The 26,137-nt window shown below is 43.6% G+C and overlaps 1 protein-coding gene across 3 annotated transcripts in view; it reads left to right on the forward strand.

Moving 5' to 3' along the window:
- The window catches only part of COL6A2 (collagen type VI alpha 2 chain), a 479,211-nt gene that overhangs the window by 390,202 nt on the left and 62,872 nt on the right, over positions 1-26,137 (forward strand). For all 3 annotated transcript variants that reach the window (XM_030210351.1, XM_030210352.1, XM_030210353.1), the window contains exons 22-23: positions 14,949-15,011; positions 17,564-17,599. In XM_030210351.1, the coding sequence (XP_030066211.1) occupies positions 14,949-15,011; positions 17,564-17,599 (99 nt within the window). The remainder of the gene's footprint in view (positions 1-14,948; positions 15,012-17,563; positions 17,600-26,137) is intronic.

Raw genomic sequence — 26,137 nt, forward strand, 5'->3', positions numbered from 1 at the left:
CTCGCCATTTGTTCTGAAAGTTTTGTAAGTTCAGGCTGTAGTGCCGCTTTCACAGCCTCTGAAATTTGTTGTACCTGTAGCGGGTGGAATCTCGGAGGGGAATCCGCAGTCGGGTCAGGCGCCATCTTGGCTTCTCCTGTTCCACGCAATTTCTCGGCGCTTTTTTTCCCCGTTTTCAGCGCGGATGCCCGAGTTTCTTTAGTAATAAAGGAATCCATCGATAACCAGAAGTTTGCCTTCCGTTTCAGGGTGATTGCATTCAGATTTCACTCGTTTTTACTGGGGCTAAGGGAAGGGAGACCCCGGAGAGAAGAAAGACACGACTTTCTTCCTCAGACCATCACGTGACCTCTATCGGACCACTGCTTTTAAACATATTTATAAATGATCTAGGGATGGGAATAACTAGTTAGGTATTTAAACTGTGTGACACAATGTTATTCAAAGTTGTTAAATCGCAAGAGAATTGTGAAAAATTGTAAGAGGACCTTATGAGACTGGGAGAATGGGCATCCAAATGGTAGATGATATTTAATGTGAGCAAGTACAAAGAGATGCATATGGGTAAGAAGAACCAAAACACATTAGGAGTCGCCGCCCAGAAAAAGGATCTAGGTGTCATCGTTGATGACATGTTGAAAACCTCTGCTCAGTGTGTAGCAGCTGCTAAGAAAGCAAGTAGGAATTATTAGGAAAGAAATGGAAAATAAAAATAAGAATCTTATAATGCCTTTGTATCGCTCCATGATGAGATCGCACCTTGAATACTGTGTGCAATTCTGGTCACCGCATCTTAAAACAAAAAGATATAGTAGAATTAGAAAAGGTACAGAGAAGGGTGACAAAAATGATAAAGGAAATGGGACAACTTCCTTATGAGGAAATCTTAAAGCAGCTAGGGCTCTTCAGCTTGGAGAAGAGACAGCTGAGGGGAGATATGATAAAGGTCTTTAAAATACTGAGTTGAGTGGAATGGGTAGATGTGAATCGCTTGTTTACTGTTTCCAAATATACTAGGACTAGGGGGCATGCAATGAAGCTACTAACTGGTAAAGTTAAAACTCACCGGACAAAATATTTCTTCACTTAACATGTTATTAAATTCTGGAATTTGTTGCCAGAGAATGCGGTAAAAACAACTTAGCAGGGTTTTAAAAAGGTTTGGGTTATTTCCTAAAAGAAAAGTCCATAAGCCATTATTAAGATGAACTTGGGGAAAATCCACTGCTTATTTCTAGAATAAGCGCATAAAATCTGCTTCACTGTTTTGGGATCTTGCCAGGTACTTGTGCCCTGTATTCGCTACTGCCGTAAACAGGATGTTGGGCTTGATGGGCCTTCGATTTGCCCCAGTATGGCAATACTTATGTAATCCCACTTACCCTTTCATTTCCATCTTCCCAATTTAAACTCTCATAAAATTTTTTTGAATTGTACACTGCTTAGATCATTTATTTTATTTGTAGTATATTAAACTAGTAAAAAAGGCCCGTTTCTGGAACGAATGAAACGGGCGCTAGCAAGGTTTTCCTGGGAGTGTGTATGTTTGAGAGAGAGAGCCAGAGTGAATGTGCGGGTGTGTGACAGAGTGAGACTGTCTGTGTGACAGTGTGTGTGTGAGAATGAGAGTGTGTGACAGGGCCCCCTCCCCTGTTCCTAATGCCCCTCACCCAGTTCCCTCCCCTCCTTTTCCTCCTCCTTCCCACACTTTGGGTTCCTTAAGGCTTTCAAAAGTCTATGTACCCCTGTGGCCCTAACGCCCAGTATCTGGATACCCAACCGCTTTCCTCCTCACCCCTCCCCCAAGATGTAATACTTTCACGTCCTTCATTTTTTAAAAAAAGTGTCCTATCTACCCTGTGTACAAATGCCCGGCATTCAGATTGTGTTCCTCTCGTAAATTTTCATTTCTTTCATTCATTCAGAACTTGCCCCCCCCCCCCCCCCCCCCCCCCGAACACTTTTGGTTCCTTCAGTCTTTTAAAACTCTCCTATGTACCCTGTGTGCTAATGGCCAGCATTGAGATTGTTTTCCTTTCCCAAATGTTCATGTCTTTCAGTCATTCAGAACTCCCCCCTCCCCCCATTTAACACTTTTGGTTCCTTCAGTCTTTTAAAACTCTCCTATCAACCCTGTGTCCTAATGACCAGCACTCAGATTGTTTTGCTTTGCCAAATTGTCTGTCACTGATGTCACTGAGGTCAGTGCGTGCCTGCCTAGCAGACCACATCCGGCAGGCACGGTCCCAAGCACATCTTGTTGGAGGTGAGAATTATTATATAGGATAAGATTGAACTGTGAACTCCAAGAAATTCATAGTTTTTTTTTAATTTTTTTTTACAAGAAGTCTTTATTGAAAAATGAAAGATCCCTGTACAACAATTGAAAACTACAACAACATCATTAAGAAAATATCAATCTCTGCATTTCACACAAAACAGTATTCAACTTACAAGGTTCACTGCTAATGAAAGCATATGTCTGGACTTCACTTTTTGTTCCCATTTTCCCCCATAAGTTTTATCTCTAACATAATACAAAATATCAAACCAAACCTATTTATGGAAAATATCCCACCCTTCCTACCCAGTACATTACCCAGCAAAAGACAATATTACATTTATTCAGCAGTCGAGTAGTAGCAGCAACCCCGTCTATGATCCCATACCTAGAGGAGCCCATATTCTTCCCCATTTTGCCAATTGTTTGCGTTCCTTTGCTAATAATTTCTCTTTTTCTGCAATATTTCCAAGCAAAGGTTTCCACTTAATTATTGAAGGACTGTTACGTTGTTTCCAAGCCTGCGCAATTATCAATCTGCCTGCACAAAAACAATGTTTCGCTAGGGTCTTGCCCTCTTCTTTAAGTCCCAAAATATTTTTATGAAATAAGTACACTGCAGGGTCCCATGGTATATCAACTCCTACCCAGTGTTGCACCCTCCCCTGGATTGCCCTCCAAAATGCTCCCACCTTTCTGCATGTCCACCATATGTGGCCCATGGTGCCTAATTGACCACAGTGTCTCCAGCACATCTGGGACACTGTACTAAACATATGATGTAATCGTACTGGGGTCAGATACCAACGATATATTATTTTCGCAACATTCTCCTGAATGTTTATCGCTGGGGAAATCCGAACTGAGCCTCTTTCGAATCTCTGCCACTCCGCCTCTGTATATTTTACTCCCAGTTCCTTTTCCCACTGGTCCCGATGTCTGGAGTTCTGCGGGAGTTGATCTCTCAAATATCCATATAGCAAGGAAATTAGACCTCTAGTTCCCTGTTCTCTTACACATAATTCTTCTAAGAACGTGACTTCTCCAAACAGATTAGCTCTTAATCCTGGGGATTGTAGAAAATGCATTAGTTGCGTGTATGCGTATTGATCTCTCCGAGGGAGGTTATAAGTTTCGGTTAATTCTGAGAACGTGACAAATCTCTCTCCACTTAATAATTGTCCCCAAAGATTAAGACCGTTCTGTGCCCACCTAGTAAAGGTTGAGGGTCTGCATCCCAGAGGAAAAGTTAGATTGTATGCTATAGGGGACAGCCTAGAGTTATACATTTTCCTTCTACGTTCCATTTTATCCCAACACGAGTGTAAAGTGAATAACAGGACTCACCCCCACTCTCAGCCGCCTATGTTTAGGTGCTAGCCATAGCATATGTCCTAATTTTAATGGACTGCGAAGTAGGCACTGTTCTGCCCTTATCCAAAGCTTATGAGGGGTTTCCTGGAACCATTCTGCCGCCGCTTTAACTTGGGCTGCCCTGTGATAGAACTCTAAGTAGGGGACTCCCAATCCTCCTTTAGATTTGCGGGCCATATAGGTCACATTGGAATGAATTCTCGGCTTATTCCCTTTCCAAATAAACTTTGTTAACCGACTCTGCATGCGCTGAAGCAAATGTTCTCCTATTGCAGTGGTATACGATTGAAAGAGGTATAATAAACGTGGCAAAATGTTCATTTTTACTGTGGCTATCCTGCCGAACCAAGACAAGCCAAGAGGTTCCCTTCTATCTAAATCTGCCTTAAGTTCAGTCACTAGGGGAGTATAATTCACCTCACTTAGGCATTGCAGATTACTAATGAGGAAAACTCCCAGATATCGGATGCCATCAGTCACCCATCTCAAGGGGAACAACTGCTGACACGTCTGGTAAATTTGCGCTCCCACACCTTGTGCCAATGCTTCCGTCTTGGTATAATTAATGTTGAAACCAGAAACCTTTCTGTAGGCCTCCAGAGTCTGAAATAGCTTTGGAAGGGAGTCTAGAGGAGATGTGATTGTCAATAGGACATCATCTGCGAATAGTGCTACTTTGGACTCCCATTCCCCTACCTTCACTCCAGTAATACCCGGATCGTTTCTCATGGCCCACGCCAGGGGTTCCATCACCATGGCAAACAAAAGAGGTGATAGTGGACACCCCTGGCGTGTTCCTCTTTGTAAATCAAAGAAAGGGGAGACCTGTCCGTTGATCTTTAGACATGCTCTAGGTCTAGTATAAAATTCCTCTAACCAACCCATAAATTTAGTGCCAAATCCAAGACGTTGCATTGTCTGATATAGAAAGGGCCAATGCACCCTATCGAATGCCTTTTCGGCATCAATACTTAACAAGCAATAGGGTAAATTTCTTTGCTTTGCAGCATACATAACATCTATTGTTCGCCTAATGTTGTCAGAAGCTTGTCTATTTGCAATGAATCCCACTTGGTCTGGGTGAATGATAGATGGCAGAACTGTAGTTAACCTGGTGGCCTACACTTTTGCCAGTATACGCACATCGATGTTTAATATCGAGATTGGCCGGTAGGAAGAACATTCGGTCACATCTTTTTTGGGCTTAAGGATTACGGCAATCCATGCCTCTCGCATAGTTTCTGGCATGCTTTCCCCTGTTCGTATAGAATTTAACACTTCCGCTAACAGAGGTGCCAGGTATGGGGCAAATTTTTTATAAAATTTGCTTGTGTAACCATCTAGCCCAGGTGCTTTGCCAGTTTTTAAGGATTTAATGGCATTGAGCACTTCCTTTGCCTCTATAGGAGGGTCAAGCATTTCCCTGTGTTCTAGGGAAATACTCGGCAGGTATAGTTTCTCTAAATATGACCGAACATCCCCCTCCTGTATCGAGCTATCCTTGGAGTACAATGCAGCATAATACTGGCTAAATCGGTTTCTAATCTCTTGCGACTGTCGGAGACTCTCTCCTTGTTGCCCCTTAATACAAAAAATGGTACGCTCTACCCGAAGCTTTCGCAGTTTAAGCGCTAGCTGTCTACTAATCTTATTTTTCTCAGTATAATTATGAAGCTTTAACTTTTCATTAAGAAAATCTAACTCCTGGCTTAGCAAAGCATCTAATTGTACCCTCTTAGCTTGCAAGCTTCGGTAATGTTTAAGAGAGCCTGTACTTTTATGTTTTAGTTCTAGTTCCCTAATCTGGCTTCTCAACTGAGTCAGTTCGCTGTCTCTTTTCCGTTTAAGTCGCCCCGACACCGCCATGAAGTGGCCTCAGGATACTGCCTTAAGCGCATCCCAGACCACCGCTACTGGCGGGCCTGAATTCAAGTTAAATGACAAATATTCCTCAAGTACCTTAACATATTCGGTACAAGCCTCTTCTTGTTTTAATATCATATTATTGAAAGTCCAGGTACCTCTCCTTTTCTCTGTCAGGTGACTGTCCCACTGTAGCATACATGGAGTGTGATTAGAGAGGGTGATATTTCCAATCTGAGCTCTGCCAATTTGATTTCCTAGCAGTTTATCTATAAGAATGTAGTCTATTCGGGAATACGTCTGATGAGCTTGGGAGTAAAAGGAGTAGTCACGTTCTCCGGGGTGGCTGTCCCTCCAGGAATCACAGAGCCCCACGTCCTCCACAAAAGTGGTAAAATGCTTGGCAATTACCCTATCGTTCCTTGTGGGACAACCAGATTGGTCTAAGTCTGGTTGCAAGGTGGCATTGAAGTCGCCTCCTAAAATCACAGAGCCTCCTATCATTTCCATCAATTTTCGCTTAAGTAACTGGAAGAAGGAAAGTTGCTCCATGTTGGGGCCATAAATAGATCCGAATGTAACTTCCCTATTTTCTATAGTACCTCTGATCAAAACATACTGCCCTTTTGGGTCCCGTTTCACCTGCTGGACCTGCAGAGAGAGGTTATTATGAAAAAGTAGGGCCACCCCTTTTTGTTTCTTATTAGAGACATCGGATGCAAAATAAATTTTTGAATAGTGGGGGTGCCTAAACAGAGTTTCATGGGCCCTCTTCAAATGTGTTTCTTGTAACATTATCTAATTCAAGATTGGGTCCGGTAATTAGTACTATTGAAGCAAAGATCTTCACACTAATTTGAAGTATTCTGCTATTTAGACAGATAAAGAAGCAGTGTCTTAACCTTATTCATATATTCAATTTTTTCGAATTTTTTCTAAGGCAACCTCAGCGACGCTCATTACCAAAAGTTTGGATATGGCAATGTAACTAGCGTCCACTTCTTCATTGGTTCAGCCAATTTATTGTATTTTTTTTAAACTTCAAAAATCTTTTGCTATTTTATCAGTTTAATTACTTATCTTATATGATCAGACCAAAGGGTTCAATGCCCGACATGCATGTTTCGCCCTCTATCAAGCTGTGTCAAGGGCTATCCCCTAAAAAATAGAAAACCCAATGTATTAGTAAATTTTCCTAGCGCATAGAAAACCTTCCTTCATAAGTTTTCAGTAATCTAGGTTATTTCACGCCATACAGTATTTATCAAAAAATCTTACCTACAGTCTCTCCCAGCGTCAGCTCTACTTAGTTCTAGCGGGTTTACCCCTTCTCAAGATGGCGCCGGCGTTCTCATCTCTTACTTAAATATTCAAATTACCTCTGACCTCATGGATCCTCCCCCGGGCTCTATTGGACCTCTACAATACAGGATACACTGATCTATCCAATCAGTGACATCCATTCTAGCTCAGCATTTAAGCCAGCTGGCGATACCGTGTTTAAAGAAAAAATATAGAATTGTTCACGATAATTTAGCAGTTTTTTGACCGAGCCTCCCTCCTCCCCTGTGCCTACACATTCCAAGATTCTCCATCGTATTTCATCTACTGTATGATTTTTATCTAGCCAATGGGCTACTAAAGGAGCCTGCATATTCTGAGTAGTAATTCTGGATTTATGCTCCGTTAGACGGATCTTAATTGGTCTAGCACTTCGTCCTATGTAAATCAATCCACAGGGGCATATGATACTGTATACCACGTTATTCGAATCACATGTAGCTCTTTCCCTTAGGCCAATAATGCTGTCTTTTCCAGGGGCACACCAAGTAGGACCCATCATTCCTGTTTTACACCACTGGCAATGGCCACATTCTACCTGTTCACCTCTTATTTCAGTCCCACTGGAGTGGAGGAATTTTTTCTTTGCTAGCACCTCTCCCATTGTTTTTCCCCTGGTATATGCAATTCGAGGGGGTTCTGAAAAGCATGGAAATAATTGCAGAATATGCCAATGAGTTTTAATACTTTGTATCAACTTCTGACTCATTGCAGTAAACGGAAGAACACAAGTTAATCTTTCTTCCCGAGTTTCAACATCAGGCATATTCTCTTTCAATAAAAGGGGTCATTGAGCAAAACGAGCACGTAGATAAGCTTTTTTAATCGATGATCTAGGATATCCCCGTGCCTGAAATCTTTGTTTTAGGTCTATCGATTGATCCTTAAACTCCTGAAGAGTGGAACATACCCTTCTCACTCTCAAGAATTGACTGACCGGGAGATTGTACTTTAGATGATATGGATGACAGCTGTTGAACTGTAAAAGTGTATTACGGCTTGAAGGTTTTCGATACAAGGTAGTAGACAGTCCAGTTTCGTTCTTATAGATCCATAAATCCAGAAATTCAATCGATGTCTTATTAGCCGTCATAGTAAATGCAATGTTTGAATCCAATGTATTTAACCAAGCAGTAAATTCATAAAGAGATTGTTCAGAGTCCGTCCAAAGGAAAAAGATATCGTCCAGATAGCGTTTCCACATCTGTACTGGTTTGAAGCGTTCAGATGGATAAATCAGCATAGCTTCTAATCTAGCTATATACAGTGTTGCCACCGACGGAGCTAGGGTAGCCCCCATAGCTACACCCTGGGTTTGTAAATAGAATGTTTTGTCAAACCAAAAATAATTCTTCAGAATAACCAATTCTGCCAATTGTACTATAAAATCAGATGCGATCCGCTGGGGTCCATGTCTAGCCTCCACAATCTGTTTAATTATTTCTAGAGCCCCTGACTGGGGAATCCGTGTGTATAAAGACACTATATCAAGCGTAACCAACCAAGAATCTTCTGTCACATTCTCAATTTTTTCCATCTCTCTCAAGAAATGGGAGGAATCTTTTATGTAGGAAGGCATATCTTGTACATGATTTTTTAAAAAAAGATCCACAAACTGAGACAAGGGTTCTAAAACAGACGATCTAGTGGAAACTATTGGGCGTCCCGGCGGGTCTTCCATCCGTTTATGAATTTTGGGTAGAAAGTATATTTTGGGTGTCTGAGGGTTTTTTTCCATAAGAAAACTTCCTTCCTTAGCTGTAAGCATATTAATTTTTACTGCTTCTGTTACTATATCTTTAATATATGCCTGTAATCCTTCCATCGGATCTGTGGCAAGCACCTTATATGCTGACAGGTCATTCAAATGTTTCATTGCTTCTTCACGATAGTGATGGATATCCCAGATCACAGTAGCTCCCCCCTTGTCTGCTCTTATAACGACAATTGAGGGTTCTTTTTTGAGCTGTTGTAACGCAGCCCATTGTCTGGAGGATAAATTTCTCTTTCCCTTGAGCCCGCTCTTATTATGCTCCAACAGATCCAAGTCTCTCAGAATCAAATCCTTAAAGGTGGATATTACTGGATTAGTAGGGCCGGGTGGAACCCATGTAGAGGGTGGCTTTACTATTGACATATCAACAGTGCTAGCATGATCCAAAAAATATATTTTACATTGTAATTTTCGGAAGAATTTATAGAGAGCTACACGCAGACGAAACGGGTCATGATCCGTTGTGGGAACAAAGCCCAGTCCCAGATTTAGCAAATTTATTTCATCTTGTGAAAGGACGTATTTAGAGATATTTACTATTGTTTCCGATATCCCCGAATTCGGGGATTCTCCCGCGGGTTCCGATCTTTGTAACCCTGTCGCTGTTTCTGTTGAGCCACCTTTGCTCTCGTTCTTACAGATCCCAGATCTCCTTCTTCCCCCATCCTTCCATTTTGATCTTGATCGCTTCCTGTACTTAACTCCTCACTCTCTTCTGTCGATCCTTCAAAGGCTACTCGTTTGCGGATGTTAGTAGTGTATTCTCTCTTATGCCAAGTATATATTCTACCTGATTGATAATCTCGCTCATCCCTCTTCAACTTTTTAATCTTCATTTGTCTTATCGAGTCTTTCATCGCTTGTACTGATTTCTTCAGATCTCCCATATGTTTATCATACTCTTCCGGTGTCTGATTAGTTTTAAGTGTCTCTTCTGCCGTGGAAATTTGTAATTTAAGATCAGCTTCCACCTGTGTTGTAGTCTCAACAATTAATACCATAAGATCTCGACTGCATTTATTTAATATTGCTGACCATTTATCCATAAAAGTTCTATCTGAAACAAATATCTTAGGTTCTTTTATGATTCGCAATCCACGGGGGATCCATGATTTTTTCAAATATTGCACCAGCGTGTTCGCATGTAGTTCTGCTCTCGCTAATCTTTTCTTTAGATTTTCAAGGTCAGTCCACGAACCCAGGGATTCAGATCCATCATCATCTTCAAGCAGCGTGGGACGCTGCAATAACTTCTGAATTTGTTCTTCCGTATAACCCTCAAATTCACTTGCCATGATATTCGGTGTGAAAACCAAAACGTGGCTAGTTTGTAAAAACTCTCTACCAGAAGGAAAATGTGCTTGCCTTAAGTCCTTCTTCTGTCTAGATAAGGCAAGCACATTTTCCTTCTCGGCATACTTCCAGAAACGCACAACAATATCTCGTGGCTTGTTGGCCAGCGGTTTTCCCAGAGCCCTATGGGCCCTCTCGATTTCAGGGAGCGCTGCTTCTGGGGTCCCCTCCTTTAATTGTGCGCACAGTTCTTTTATTATTTTCGGTATATCTTCTTGCTCACCGACCTCCGGAATTCCCCGGAAGCGTAAGTTATTTCGTCGTCCCCGATTTTCGATATCGTCCATCTTGTATTGTAGTTCCTCTAACTGGGTAAAAAATCCATCTTCCCGCTGTTTTACTTGCACCAACAGTTCGTCCTGCTCGTCAACTCGGCCCTCAAGCTCTTCCAGCCGGGCCCCAACATCTTTAATCTCGCCTCTCAAATTGTCTATACTTTCTACAATTTCTGATTTCATATGAGCCAGGTCTTTTCCGAGATCTTTAAGTATCTTGGCGAACTGCGATTCTCGAACGTTGCCCGCTTCACCTTCAGATCGCATCGATTCAGAGTCCGAAACATCCTCGTGTTGCGGAGAAGCATGGCACCTGGCTGTCTTGCTCACCCTTTGGCTGCTCCTCGCACCGCTTTTGGGATCCGATAGTTTTGATTTCTGCGACATCTTAGCGTAGACAAGTTGCCAAGAGTTGTTTAACTTGTAATCGCTGTCTTATTACTCAGTCTGTGCCGCTATGTTAGCTATTTTAACGGGAGAAGTCCAGGAGCTTTGAGCTCAGGTTGCCATCGAGGATGCCGACATCACTGGAAGTCCAAGAAATTCATAGCTTTTATTGGTTCTCAAGCTTAAAGCATTTTCCACAAGGCTCATAAGTTTTCTAATGCTTTTACTGGTTCTTCCCCATAACCACTGCCAGTTCACCAGTCAGAGTCCTGCTTACAACCACTTCCAAAACGTTCTAAATCTTCTATTTACGTCCCATTTCATTGCATAAATTGGTTGTTTGCTTAAAACCCTTTCAACAGCATCTATATTATCACTGTCATTTGCTGTACTGGTGAATTACTCACCAGTCAGTTGTAGGTCCCTGTATATTTTTCTGTTTCAGTCTAGTGACTGAGAACACTTAAGGGGGAAATTGTAAATATGTGGTAAAATGTCACATTTCACTGCAACTTAATTGATCATGGGAGTCACTAACCTGTGACTAACCTAACTCCCACAGTAAATGCAATCAACCTCACTAACTATGTTCTTCTTTCCAGGAACATTCTTAAAGGGGCCATTGCATGTTAATGCTGTGTGAACCTTCTCCCCAGTCAAGACCCTCAACCCCTCCATAAGATGCTCCTGGACCTCAGTCAAGCCCTCCACCCCACCCAAGTTACCCACCCATGCCCTCTTCCCTAGAAGAAGTCCCCCTCTAATCCACCATGAAAGCATCCCTCACCCCCTGAATCAAGTTCCCATCCCCAAAAAGCATCCTCCACCCTTCCCTTATCCCACTCACCCCTCTGAAGAAATTTCTACCATTGAGTCAAAGCCCCCCCCCCCTTCCCATAGACCCGCTAGTACCTACCAGCAGGTTCTCTGATCTCCAGTGTCTAAGGGCAGGAATGATCCCCAGCTGCTTCTGCCCTCTCTCGTACTGGGTTCAAAATGGTACCAGTTAACCCCTATTGGTAGTCTTATGGTACTATCACTAGGAGTCAAGCTGCCAAATAAGGAACAAAAGCCCTTAAATACTATGTCTGACTTTTACAGTCTTTTCTCCCCAACCTTCCATAGATCATCTCCCTATCTCTGTCAGATGGACTCCCCTCAGTTATACCTCTTCTGTTAAGATACTCGGTGTCATCTTTGACAGTCTTTCTTTTCACCCCCACATTTCCAAAGTAGTTTCTTCATGTTTTTTCACCCTCAGACAAATACATTATGTAAGATCTCTTCTCAAACCCTCTTCTCTACATATCCTTCTGCATAGCTTAGTGATTTCAAGACTGGATTATTGCAAATTACCTGCTTGCTGGTCTTCCAAATGCCCAAATACAGAGATTACAACTTGTACAAAATACTACCATTAAACTTATTCTTGGTCGGAAAACATTTGATCCTCTTTCTCCCCTTGTCTTAGCCAAGCACTGGCTCCTAATAGCCTACAGAATACCATATAAGATCCTAGTTCCATGCTACCAGTCCTCTGGTCTCCTCTCTTTTTTGGCTTCACTTTTCATCCCATACACCTCATCCAGGGGCCTGCATTCATCCTACTAATGTCTACTGACTGTTTCTATCTTGAGACTAATAGGATGTCCTGTTTCAGCATAATCATTCTTACTCTCTGGAATTCCCTCCCCCTATATATCAGGCTTGAACCATCCCTGGTTAAACTTAAATCCCAGATGAAGACATTCTTTTCACCCAGATCTCGCCATCTACAACCCAAAACTGACCTCCATAGATGCTTGCCTCTCTAGCCTATCGGTTGCTTGACACATGAGTTATGAAGGAAGAGAAATGTTCTCTGTTGTACTAACGCTCCTTTTCTCTCCTCCCCTCCCCTAATGTAAATTGTATTTCTCCATTTCAATGCTTCCTTCTGTGCAAGCCCCTCATCTACAGCTTTTTACCCCGGGATTCTATATATCACACCTAGAGTTCCATGCTGAAATCCAAGCATATTCTGTAACAATGTTCATAATTTAATTGGCTTAACAAACCAATCAGCATATTCTGTAATGCACAGTGCCTAAATTCTAATGCATGGTGCCAAAAAGGAATGTGGTTATGGGTGGGGAAATGGGCATTTTCTGGGCATTCCAAAATTTACTTGCACTGTTATAGAAAATGGTCCTCTGTGCCTAAATCTATGTGCCAATATTTACGCCACGTTTCTCTTGGTGTAAATGGATGCACTTAATTCTAAGCGCTGAGATGTGAACTAAGCATATTCTATATACCATGCCTAAATATAGACACCGCTTATAGAATACACTTAGGCAGAAATTTATTCTGTGCAGATTTTTCAGGCGCAATATATAGAATCTAGCCCTTTAGTGTCTTATGTCTTTTACAAGATGTTTTGTCCCCCTGCCTTTTACCTCTGACTTGCCTTGTAAACTGCTCTATTTTTTTTATATATTTGTGATATATCAAATAAACGAACTTGAACTTTTGCATCTCATTATTATGTAGCTCACATTTACTAGCATGCATTATAGTAAAATAATACACAATTCTGCCATTTAACACACATTAAAGGGGCAAATATTGTATATTGTTCACTTAACACATGTTAGTAACTACTTTCTAAAGATTCTCAAAAGAAGTTTATTTTAAGAATAATTTGCAACTCTCCCATGGTGTGAACAATTGAACAGCATGCAAGAGCAGTACTTCTCAATTAGCCATTTGGGCGTTTGGGATCACAGCACTGTATATTCTTGAGAGAAACTTGCATGCATTGCCTCCACTATTTTGAAATCTAGCTCATGCATATTTACTGTGGTAATCCTGAAAACTCAGCTGGTTAAGTCTGCCTTCAGGAGAGGGTTGAGAAACAGAGTGTTAGGGGATGCATTCTTCCTATTTGGTGGGATACATGGAGGGGCATAATCGAACGGGGCCAGCCATCTATATGGGTGGCCATTTCTAAGGCCGGCCCCATAAAGCGGCATACCCGACCGTATTATCGAAACAAGATGGCCGGCCATCTTTCGTTTCGATAATACAGTCAGGGCCGGCCAAATCTCAACATTTGAGCCGGCCTTATAGATCGCCGGCGTTAGAGATGGCCGCCATTGGTTTTTGCTGATAATGAAAACTAATGGTGGCCATCTCAAACCAGGCCAAATCCAAGCCATTTGGTCATGGGAGGAGCCAGCATTTATAGTGCACTGGTCCCCCTCACATGCCAGGACACCAACCGGGAACCCTAGGGGGCACTGCAGTGGACTTCACAAATTGATCCCAGGTGCATAGCTCCCTTACCTTGTGTGCGGGGCCACCCAAACCCACTACCCACAACTGTACAACACTACCATAGCCCTTAAAGGGTAAAGGGGGACACCTACCTGTGGGTACAGTGGGTTTCGGGTGGGTTTTGGAGGGCTCCCATTTACCACCACAAGTGTAACAGTTGGGGGGGGGATGGGCCTGGTTCCGCCTGCCTGAAGTGCACTGCAGTACCCACTAAAAACTGCTCCAGGGACCTGCATGGTGCTGTGATGGAGCTGGGTATGACATTTGAGGCTGGCAAAAAAATATTTATATTTTTTGGGGGGTGGGAGGGTGTTGGTGACCACTGGGGGAGTAAGGGGAGGTGATCCCCGATTCCCTCCAGTGGTCATCTGGTCATTTAGGGCACATTTTTGAGGTTTGGTCCTAAAAATAAATGGACCAAGTAAAGTCGGCCAAGTGCTCGTCAGAGCCGGCCTCCTTTTTTCCATTATCGTCCGAAGCCGGCCATCTCTTAACCACGCCCCAGTCCTGCCTTCGGTACCCTGCCAACACGCCCCTTGAACTTTGGCCGGCCCTGCGACGGAAAGCAGTTGAACCTGGCCAAAATCGGCTTTCGATTATACCGATTTCGCCGGGTTTAGGAGATGGCCGGCCATCTCCCAATTTGTGTCGGAAGATGACCAGCCTTCTCCTTTGAAAATAAGCAGGATGGTTAAGCTGCTGTCTTCTTAAAAACTACACTAGTGACTAGCACAGCTGTATATCTTTAAGATCAAGATGTAAAAATACTGCCTTGTTCCTGGTTTATATGTTTCAGAATGACTATTGAATTGCTGTGTAGCCTCTAGGTTGTGAAAAATCAGGCAGACCAAATAAGTTAGTTAAGGAGTAGCTAAACATTTTAAATCAGATAATGCCTGGAATTTATAATTTTTTAAAATCTATATTTGAATACTATGTAGTATGCACCGTCACATGGTGTTCTTTTTGCATTGTCTTACAGGGTGATCCTGGCCTGACAGGAGAGCCTGGCCCAAGGGGAGCTCAAGGAGAACCTGGTTCTGAGGTACTGTTCAACTAGCCTACTCATGTTACTACTTAGATTTTTTTTCAAATCACTTTTCACGGCTACTGTTATTTGTATACTGCTTTTATTTTAAAATTTGTGTTCTAAGTGTGGTCCTCTAGCACCATCCAGAACTTGCTTTCAGAGCTTTACTGTGCTCTTCATATTTATTCCATTGTTTAGATTTCAAGTCTAGCCCCATAAATTGGTTCAAAAGTCATATTAGAAGCATCTTACAGTGTTGTCTGCCTTTCTCAAGCATAATCTTATTTGACCACAATTCTGTAGTAATAACTGATACATTTAATTTGCTGTTTGCAAACATTTAAACTTTGCATTAAATTAGAAAGGTACTGTATGGCACATTGTCATATGACTTATATATAAACATCACAAACCTGAATAGTCCAGTAAATCCCATTCTAGTCTGCAGGGCACACCCACTCAGTCTGGTTTCCAAAATAAATAAATAAATAAATATATTTTTATTTTTATTACATTTGTACCCCGCGCTTTCCCACTCATGGCAGGCTCAATGCGGCTTACATGGGGCAATGGAGGATTAAGTGATTTGCCCAGAGTCACAAGGAGATATATATATATATATATTGGAGTCAATGTACACAGATATATTGTACTTCATTGTGGAGCATCTGAAAAATCAAACTGGCTTTGTATGCTTCAAGTACTGCTTAGGGAGTCACTGGTATAGACAGTGCATTGGTAGTCCATTCCCAAAAGCAGAAATAATATTTCTTATTTAGGGGGTAGTCATCCAAGTGTGGTAAAAATCAGGCCATTGCCGCACCTTTATTTACTGCAGGTTATTGACTTCCTTGGTGTATGAATAATGCTGCTTATGAGCCTTTCTTCTATATTGGGAGTATCAGATTGCAAAGCTGCATCTCAGTGCCCCTGGATGGCCTCTGAAAGAGCCCATCTTTGTTGTCCCCTGATTCAGACCCCTTCCCTCCATCCTGTCCCTCCTTGAATTAAGGCACCCCTCCCAATTCAGACCTCCCACCCAAGCATTCCTTCCCTTGCCCACTTGTCCCCCTCCGTGGCCCTCTGGCCTACTTCAGTTGTCCCTGTTGGTCCAGCAGTTCCCAGGGAGGAGTGAATCTCAGTCGCTTCTGCCCTTGCAGAGCCAGGATCAAATGGCACTGGTGATCCCTAGCAGAAATCTCATAGTACTACTGCAATTTTTCTGTCCTAATTTTCTCCAGATAGATATCTATAATAACTTTCAGGACATATGCTCTCTTCACACATTGACCTGGCACTATCCAGATAGTGCTAAGACAGTCTGGAAAGATAATCAGCAGCACTATCTAGATAATATGGTAGTTGTCCAGATATTTCCCTTTCAGTACTGACCTATATATTTTTTGAGTGCCTGTATTTATACATATATACTCTTGGTGATCTTATAAACACTAGGGATGTGCATTTGTTAGTGTATATTCAGTTCATTAGTGCATCTGTAAAAATTATTGCATGCACTTTAGAATGTGGTAGCAAAACTATTAACCCCTTATTGAAAAGAGGTTTGAAAAAAATGGAACCCCCTCCCCTGAAAATCAGGAACATTTTAGGAAAAACTGAAAACTAACCAAATTTTTCTTGCTTGAGCACATCCCTAATAAACACCTGCTTCACCATGTAAAGTGCTATTCTCATTAGAGTAATGTGTTTTGGGGAACAGGAACCAAACACGATACTCCAGTGTATTTAAATATTTAGGACTAGATTCTATATATAGCACCTGAAAAATCAGTGCCAAAAAATATCTGCCTAGGCTTATTCTATAAACCATGCCTAGATTTGGGTCCGGTTTATAGAATATGCCTAGCGGCCATTCCTGACCTAACTCTAGGCGCATCCATTTATGCCAAGTAAAACTTGATATAAATACTGGCGCCTAAGTTAAGTATGGAGCAGATGTGTTTGTACGATGCCCATAACCCACCCATTCCATTCCCGTGGCCATGCTCCGATTGGCAGCACGGATTAGAATTTATGTGCACCACTTTACAGAATACTCATAGCAAGTTGTGCACTTAAATTCTAATTAATGCCAATTAGTGTCGATAATTGCTTCAGTGACAATTATTGGTGCTGATTGGTTTTTAAATAATTAAATTGCATGTGCAAATCCAGAATATGACCAGATTTGCGCATGCAATTTCAGTCAAGCTGTATAGAATCTGGGGGTTAATAAATATTCATTGCCAATGACCTGAAAACTATCTTTGATTAAGACTCAAGGACTAGTTTGAACATCACTGCCCTTGCTGTTGACTTTATTCAGCTGATTAAGGGGTCCTTTTACTAAGGTGAGCTAATAGATTTAGCGTGTGTGTGTTAAATGATGACACCTATTATATTTCTATGGGCATCATTTAGCATGCACTAAATCTGTTAGCACACCCTAGTAAAAGGATCCCTAAATACTTAAACTTATGCAGATCCTTTTGCAGAGTGCCACATAACAAATGATTAAGAACTAGTAACATATATTGAGGAATATGATTCTTTGTTTCTTTTTGCAGGGTGATATTGGAATCCGGGGGGATCCTGGACTGACAGTATGTAAACATATACTATCATATTCTTTTGATTTTGTACTCTACTAAAAAAAGGAAAAGATATACAATAGAGCTGCCTCATCTGTTCTATCACAAACATTTAAGTTTCAAGTTTTATTCAAATTTAATATACGTAGATTGGCAAACCATCTCAGTGGTTTGCAATCAAACAATATTAAAAAGAAATAAGGTATAGGAAATGGAGATGGAGATGAAAGGGCAGCAATACAGGAAAATTCCACCTAGAAATAAGGATCCAGTCTTTCATTAAAGGGAGGTAGGACTACCGTGTGGGTAGCACATGCCAAAACAGCATCCTGCGGTATTTCTGTGATCAATGCATGCCAATCCCTGTGGTAGAAAATTGACATTATTTTCTAGGTGGGGGGAGAGTCTAGACATGCCCTGTGCTAATTGGGCAGCAAATGCACATAGTCATGTGCTACCTGATTAATGTAGGAGTAGCGCGGGAGTCCTTACCACCTCCTAAATAGGTGGCGGTAAGAGCTCCCAGCGGTAATGGCCACATGCTAATGGGGAAATTAGTGTTTGGCCATTAAAAAAAAAAATGAACACAGCCATTTTTCAGCTGCGCTAAAAAGTGGCCAGAGCACACAACAAACCCACATGCTAATCGAAGTGCTGACCATTTTCTAGCGTGGCTTAGTACATAAGTACATAAGTAATGCCACACTGGGAAAAGACCAAGGGTCCATCGAGCCCAGCATCCTGTCCATGACAGCGGCCAATCCAGGCCAAGGGCACCTGGCAAACTTCCCAAACATATAAACATTCTATACATGTTATTCCTGGAATTGTGGATTTTTCCCCACGTCCATTTAGTAGCGGTTTATGGACTTGTCCTTTAGGAAACCGTCTAACCCCTTTTTAAACTCTGCCAAGCTAACTGCCTTCACCACGTTCTCCGGCAACGAATTCCAGAGTTTAATTATGCATTGGGTGAAGAAGAATTTTCTCCGATTTGTTTTAAATTTACTACACTGTAGTTTCATCGCATGCCCCCTAGTCCTAGTATTTTTGGAAAGCGTGAACAGACGCTTCACATCCACCTGTTCCACTCCATTCATTATTTTATATACCTCTATCATGTCTTCCCTCAGCCGTCTCTTCTCCAAGCTGAAAAGCCCTAGCCTCCTTAGTCTTTCTTCATAGGGAAGTCATCCCATCCCCGCTATCATTTTAGTCGCCCTTCGCTGCACCTTTTCCAATTCCACTATATCTTTCTTGAGATGCAGCGACCAGAATTCAACACAAGTAAAAAGTAAAAAGACTCCTAATTCCTTCCAAAAGTTATATGTAAGCTGTGTGAGGCCACTTGAAAGATTAATAAATTAAAGTAAAAATTAAAACAAAAAATGGCAAATAAGGTGATGCCTTTTACATAAGTACATAAGTATTGCCACACTGGGACAGATCAAAGGTCCATCAAGCCCAGCATCCTGTTTCCAACCGTGGCCAATCCAGGTCACAAATACCTGTCAAGATCCCCAAAAAGTTCAACACATTTTATGCTGCTTATCCCAGAAATAAGCAGTGGATTCTCCCCAAGTCATTTTAATAATGGTCTATGGACTTTTCCTTTAGGATGCCATCCAAACCTTTTTTTAAACCCTGCTAAGTTAACCACCTTTACCACATTCTCTAGCAATGAATTTCAGAGTTTAATTATATGTTGAGTGAAGAAACTTTTTCTCCAGTTCATTTTAAATTTACTACTTTGTAGCTTCATTGCATGACCCTAGTCATTTTTGGAAAGAGTAAATAAACGATTCATGTCTACCCATTCCACTCCACTCATTATTTTATAGCCTTCTATCTTATCTCCCCTCAGCCATCTTTTCTCCAAGCTAAAGAGCCCTAGCCGCTTCAGCCTTTCCTCATAGAGAAGTTGTCCCATCCCCTTTATCATTTTCGTCGCCTTGGCATTTTGGGCTAGATTCTATATAAGGCACCTAAAAAATCAGCACGGTAAACATTTACACTGAAACGTATTCTATCAGCGGTATCTACATTTAGGTGTGGTATATAGAATATGCTTAGTTGATATCCCAGCACCTAAAACTAAGTGCCTCCATTTACACTAACGAAAATGTGACGTAAATTTCTGCACATAGATTTACGTGTACTGTGCCATATTCTATAACTAAATGCGTAAAATTTGGAACACCCTTGAAATGCCCTTTTCCCTGCCCATAGCCATGCCCCTTTTGAACTGCGCACATTAGAATTTAGTCACAGTTCATTACAGAAGCTTAGCAAGTTGTGCACGTAAATTCTAATTACTACAAATTAGTGCTTATTATTGCTTAAGTGCTGTTATCAATGCTAATTAGCTTGTTAAGCCAATTAAGTTATATGTGCTGGTATAGAATATGCCTGGATTTTGGCGCAGATCTCTAGGTTCGCTTTATAGAATCCGGGGATTTGTGACTAGCTTTCAAAAGCAAGACAAAAATATATTAGTCCAATAAAAAGGTATTACCTTGTTTTCCATATTTTTGTTCTTAATATTATTTATTAACCTTCCAAAAGCAAATGTTATATTTTTAGGATTCCTTTTACAAAGCTGTGAGAAAAATTTACCTTAGTGCGCCCGTACACGGGTTTTTCCTGTGTGCTAAACCTTTTTTCCCGCAGCCTGAAAATGGATGATTTTCTATTTTCTCAATTGATGGCTATGCACTAATGTTGCCATTAGTGTGCAGCCATTAACAGAAATTAGCGCGTGTGTATGTACTGCCACCCATTATGTAAGCAGTAAATGGCTCAAGCACTAATCCAGTGCTAATCAGCGCACGATAATGTAGATGCACTAAATGATTAATGCAGAAATGCTCACTCTCCACCCCTGATATGCCCCTCCATGGAAAAAATTTAAAAATTCATTTGTGTGCGCAAATGTCAACCTTACTGCAGGATATTTAAGCACATCCAGCAATCAGCCCTTTTAAGTCATCGTAGACGCACTTTAGTGCCTAATGCATCCAGGGCCCATTTTAGACATGCTGGGGCCCAGGGCAGAAATCAAGGAGGGGGCCCCTGATCCCTTCTCCTCCCTTTCCCCTCCCCCCAATCTCCCCACTTCTTCAAACACAAAACACAGACACACCTTCACCAAATACAGAACAATGGATCACAAATACAAATAAGAATTGAACTGGGAACCCCAAGAAATTAAACCTAACAAGTACCTCAACACTGGTGAAATAAAACAGACATGCACTTTTTTTTGTACTGAACACACTGGGGTCAATATACCAGACACACACCAAAATTAGCCACCTCCCTTGTTGTGGCTGGTGGAGATCCTGAAACCCTCCTCCGGTCTGGCAGCCAGAAATCTCCAAGCTCTTCAGCTTGCGGCAGTTTCCCCAAACTGCCACCAGCTGCAGAAATTGTAGAGTTCTGGCCACCAGAGGGGCCCCGGCATGGGAACCATTCTCACAAGCTGCCTGCGGCTGCTGCGAAGCTTTCCCTCTGCCGCAATCCGGCCAGGTGGAAACAGGACGTTGCGTCGGAGGGAGCAGATCTCAGCAGAGAGAAAAGTTCAGGGCAGCCTCAGGCAGCCTGTGAGACTGGCTGCCACGTCGAGATCCCTCTGAGAAAAGAAAATGATTTTTAAAGTAGACCGGGAAGGTGAGGAGAAGGGTAAGAGATGCCCAGACCACAGGGCCCCCTGGAGCTGTGGGGCCCAGGGCAGCTGCTCTCTTTGCCCCCCCCCCCCCCCCAACTCCACCCCTGAATGCAGCTTAGTAAAAGAATCCCATACTTTTGTTGTGGAGTAACATAGTACTCAATTTTTAGAATTTAAAAGTAAGATAAAAGTCATCAGAAAGGATAAGCAAGGCTACCTGGGGCATCATGAGCAGACCAACAGCATTCCATACCTCTGGAGCAGTAGCAATAACATTCCTGAAACTCTATGTGGCTGCTTGTAGTTGGTCACAGGGGGACTGGTGGGCCAGCAATCTCATTAGAGGAATTTCTCTTTGTGTGTGTTGTGAGGGTCAGTGTTAAAATATGCTAGGGCTGAGAGCAAAAACTTGGGAGAGAGCCTCAAGGCTAGTCAGTAGACTATCAGGCTCATTTTCAAAACAAAAGGGCGTCCAAAAAGCGACACAAAAGGCAGATGGACGTCCCCATGAAAGAAGGTCACCCAAATCCAATAATCGAAACAGGGCCGTAAGGGGCCCATCTATGATTGTCCCCACAGGGGAAGTGTTAGGGGCATGTTATGGGCAGCGTTACGAGATGGACGCCCCCAGCGTTTAATGGCTAGCAAAATGGTTTTGCATGGGTCGGAACATGGGCGTCCTTAGTTAGACAAGAAATAAAAGTGACCAGGGTAAGGGGGAAGTCGTCTTTAGACCCATTAGCATTTTATGCAGTTGGAGAGTGGCGAGAGCGTTGTTGGGAGAGAAAGCTGAAAGTTTGTTGAGTACCTGTTACCTTTGTCTGTGTGCCGTAGTCAGAACGTTTTCACCCTCACCTGCCTCATTTGTGTTTTACCTTTTTCGCTTTCCCTACCCCTTCTAGCCCACAAACCCAGACACCACTACTCCTTCCTCTATCTCCCCCATTCCCTCCCCCTATCCCTCTCCATTCACTGACCCCAAGTTCATATTTCATTCCCTTACCTGTTTGTAGTCTCTGTTTGTCTCTTTGTCCTGTGTACTGCTGCAGCGTGTTTGGGGAGTGAGTGGCTAGAGGGTGTGGCAGGAGAGTTTGTACTGGGTCAGAGAGTGCTTGCAGTGTGGCTCTGCTGTGTGTGACCGCATTGTTTGTGGGTGGTGGGAGAGTGAGTGTCAGTTTCTGTTTGTTGCTGCTGTGTTTCACCAAGTTGGTAGGGAGAGGTGAGCACTGGTGTCACTGCATTCCACCTGTAGTGCGGGGAAATGGAGGCACTAAATGCACATGTGGCTTACATGTTGGAGGAAGAGGGGAGGCACCACAGGAGGTACTCAGGACCCATAGCAGTTTCCTAGACCTCACCGACCTGCAGTGTCTTACTAGGTACTGCTTTGATAGGGCTGCCATTCAGCACCTTTGTGGCCAGCTCAAACCCCTCCTGCAGCCCAGGACCCGTAGGAATAACCTGTGCACCTAAAGATCACTGTTTCTCTATCTTTTCTGGCCACTTGGAGTTTCCAGTCTGTCCTATCTGTGAAAACGAGTCTCACCCAGGCTTCCATTTCTAACTGCCTCACCCAGTGATGCCTTCCTTACCCACACCTCTGAGTACATCACCTTCCCCACCACCCCACAGGCCCTGCAGAACAACATGGCTGACTTCTACGCCATAGCTCGCTTCCCCTCGGTCATTGCCGCCATTGACTGCACACTTGTCGCACTCAGACTCCCCCCCCCCCCCCCGGGCACGAGAGTCCACTTATAGGAACTGGAAAGCATTCCACTCACTCAATATGCAAGTTGTGTGTGATGCCCAGGGGGAGATTCTAGACATGTGTGTCCGATACCCAGGTTCCACCCATGACGCCAATATATTGCAGCACTCAGGAATCTTTCGCAGGTTTGACCGAGGGGAGATCACCGGCGGATGGCTCCTAGGCAAGTGCAGCATGGATCTGCCCTCCAACAGGCAGCCCTCAGCACTATCTCCCTCCAGCTCACTTCACAACCCACTGTTCCCCTCCCACCTCCACAAGGTACCCGCTCCAAACAATACACACTCATCTTTCTCATCCTGCTTCTCCCCAAAGGCTACCCACAGTGGAGTTGTCTCATGACCCCCATAGTGCACCCAAGCAACCACAAATCCAGCACTTACTCTTCCAGGCCCACCCATCCAAATCCTTCATCGCTGTCGCTGCCTTTTCTCCCGCGGCTCCGGGGAACGGCCGTCCGGGAGGCAGCGATCAGCCACGTCCATCCGGCCCTCTGATGCACTTCCTGTTTAGTAGGGCCGGATGGACGCGGCAGAGAGGAGTGGAGCTGCCTGTTTGAATAGCAGCACTGCGCGACGAGCGAAGAAACAAGCGGGGCGAAGCCTGGGGAGAAGAGAAGCACAATTTCATGGCAGGCACTGACAGGCAACGCTGATCGCTCATTATGAAAAGCCCTCGGGCAATCCCGAAAGGCATGCCCTAGATCCCCACAAAGATTGCACCGGATAGAGGAACATTCTTCCGAAAGATGATCCTTAGACCCACACTTTGCACACTGCTGTACCGGGCAGGGCATGCTAAAGTGGCGGAAAGACCCACACCTAAAACATTGTCTTGGCTCCTATCTCTCCCAATAAAAGCTGCCGAGGGAATATGCTGGACCACCTGACCCACCTGTTTAAGCCTAACTAAAGCCCCCCACCCCCCTGCCCATACTCTACTTGGATCCGGGAGCTTGGTTAGTGGAGTTCTCAACTCAGCATACCGCTGAACCCAGAAGGCCAGGTCCGCCCCTGAGATGGATTCATTCCGGACTAAAAGGGTCACCTGCACCAGATCAGGTCTGCTTATCGGAATCACCCTATAATTTCTCCATTCCCCACCCCCTCGAACTTCTTCGTACTTTTCCCAAAACACCTCCATCCCCCTTTGAGTCAAAAAACTGACATCATATTCCGGAATGTTAGCCGGGTGGATACAAGCATACAGATCTTCTGGAATAAACCCTAGCCCTTGTACCAACTGCAAAACCTTATCCCGGGATGGCATACCCCCCTCCTCCACCCATTTGAGTTGAACGACATTCCGGCATTTGGGGATCTGCCCCTGCCCCCTCCCTCCTCCCCCAAACCCGTCTCCCCCCTACCTGCAAAACCTAACCTCCCCCTCCCCTGCTCTCCTTCCCCCCCTCACCACAGCCGCAAAAGATACCGACCTCTTCCCCTCCCCACCCCCGCTCTTCCCTGACCTGGAACCATCCTGACCATCCAAACCCATCCTCTTCTCCAACAGCCACTTCTGAGCTGTCCCCACCCCCCCTACCTTCTGCAGCCTGCCCTGGCACCACACCCCTCCCTTCCTCCCCCCTCCTCTGATCATAGACCGCCACCTCCATAGCTTCAAAAGTACACCCATTCTGTCCCTCTTCTCTTACCAATCCCCCACCCTGCCCATCCACCCCATCCAAAGCAGCCTTCCCCCCAAGTCCAAACTGAAACCATTTACTAGACTGTCACTGTTCTCCAGATTTTGTCCACAGGGGAGATCCCCGCTTATCTGTTCAGAAGAAACCTTGCACTGCTGCTCCCTCTGAATATCCTGCTGCTCAGACTCCTCTGCTCCCAGCTGGCTTTCTGTTGCATCCTGCTCAGGAGGGTCCCGAGTGAGACCAGTCACTGTGTTAAGAGAGGAATTTCCCCTTGCTTCCTCCTGATTGGCAGAAACCTCCTGTCTTTCCAGCTCTCCAAGGCAGGATTCCCCAGAGCCTGCTTGCCCAGCTGCAACTACTCCTTGTAACTTAGCAACAGTTCCTGCACTCAGGGAGCCTGCAGAGTGCACCTGTGTTTGGAAGCAGAGCTCTTCTGCTGGCAACAGTTCTTCCACAAATGCACCTCCAACCAGAGTAAAACTGTCCTTTTTACCTTCTCCTGTCCTGCCTTCTTCAGGAAACCTTCTCTCTGCAAGACTAGGAACACTTGTCTGGAGCTCTTGTATGAAAAAATCTCTATCTCTGGTTTCCATAGTCTGCAAATGTTTAGGAGCCTTTTGAAGCTCTTTCTCTGTCCTTGTAGGCTCCAAAGATACTAGGGACTCCCAGCTGCCTCCTCCCCTCGCGAAGGGCGACTAAAATGATAGCGGGGATGGGACGACTTCCCTATGAAGAAAGACTAAGGAGGCTAGGGCTGTTAGCAGAATCTGTGGTACTTCAGGAGTCAAACACCACACACCAGAATGAGAGAGAAATCTTCTTTATTTGCCAGCAAACAAAGTAGGACATCAGCGCTAGCTCTCTCCTTCTCTTCAGCTCTCTGTGCCTTGTGTCTCCTGTCTTGGTTCCTTCTCGTCTCCTTCTCGTCTCAGCTCCTTCTCTAATGTAAGCTGCTTCTGCTCTCCTTTATATAGGGTCCTAAACCCTTCTAGCCCCCCTTTCTCACCAGATGGTAAAGAATAGATTGATTACCCTGTCTTGAACTAATTATCTCTACACATTTACTCAAAAATATCAGTTACATAGGTTTGAGATATTTCCTAAACTGACCTATGACCTGGGGCCTCTCAAACTGGACAATGTGGCACCTATCTCCTGCATTTTATTATTATTCACATAATCAGATTCCCGGTTAACTTCATAACTTGAGCTGGGTTCATTGAGGGGCTAAGGGGCCAGTCTTGCTTAATGGCACACAGACATGGTTTGTTATTACTTTCAGAAGACCAGTCCTACACTTAGCTATAATCAATCAAGGAGAAGACTTGACTTTTCCTGACCTCTTTCACCTATTAGCTTCATACACAGAACTAGCTAGGACTGTGGATAATTCAAACCAGATGATGACCTCTTAAACTGCAGACAAATCTCACTTGAAAAGTCAGACAAAGATGTAACACTGAA

This window comes from Microcaecilia unicolor, chromosome 7, assembly GCF_901765095.1.
Source record: "Microcaecilia unicolor chromosome 7, aMicUni1.1, whole genome shotgun sequence".
Taxonomy (NCBI): domain Eukaryota; kingdom Metazoa; phylum Chordata; class Amphibia; order Gymnophiona; family Siphonopidae; genus Microcaecilia; species Microcaecilia unicolor.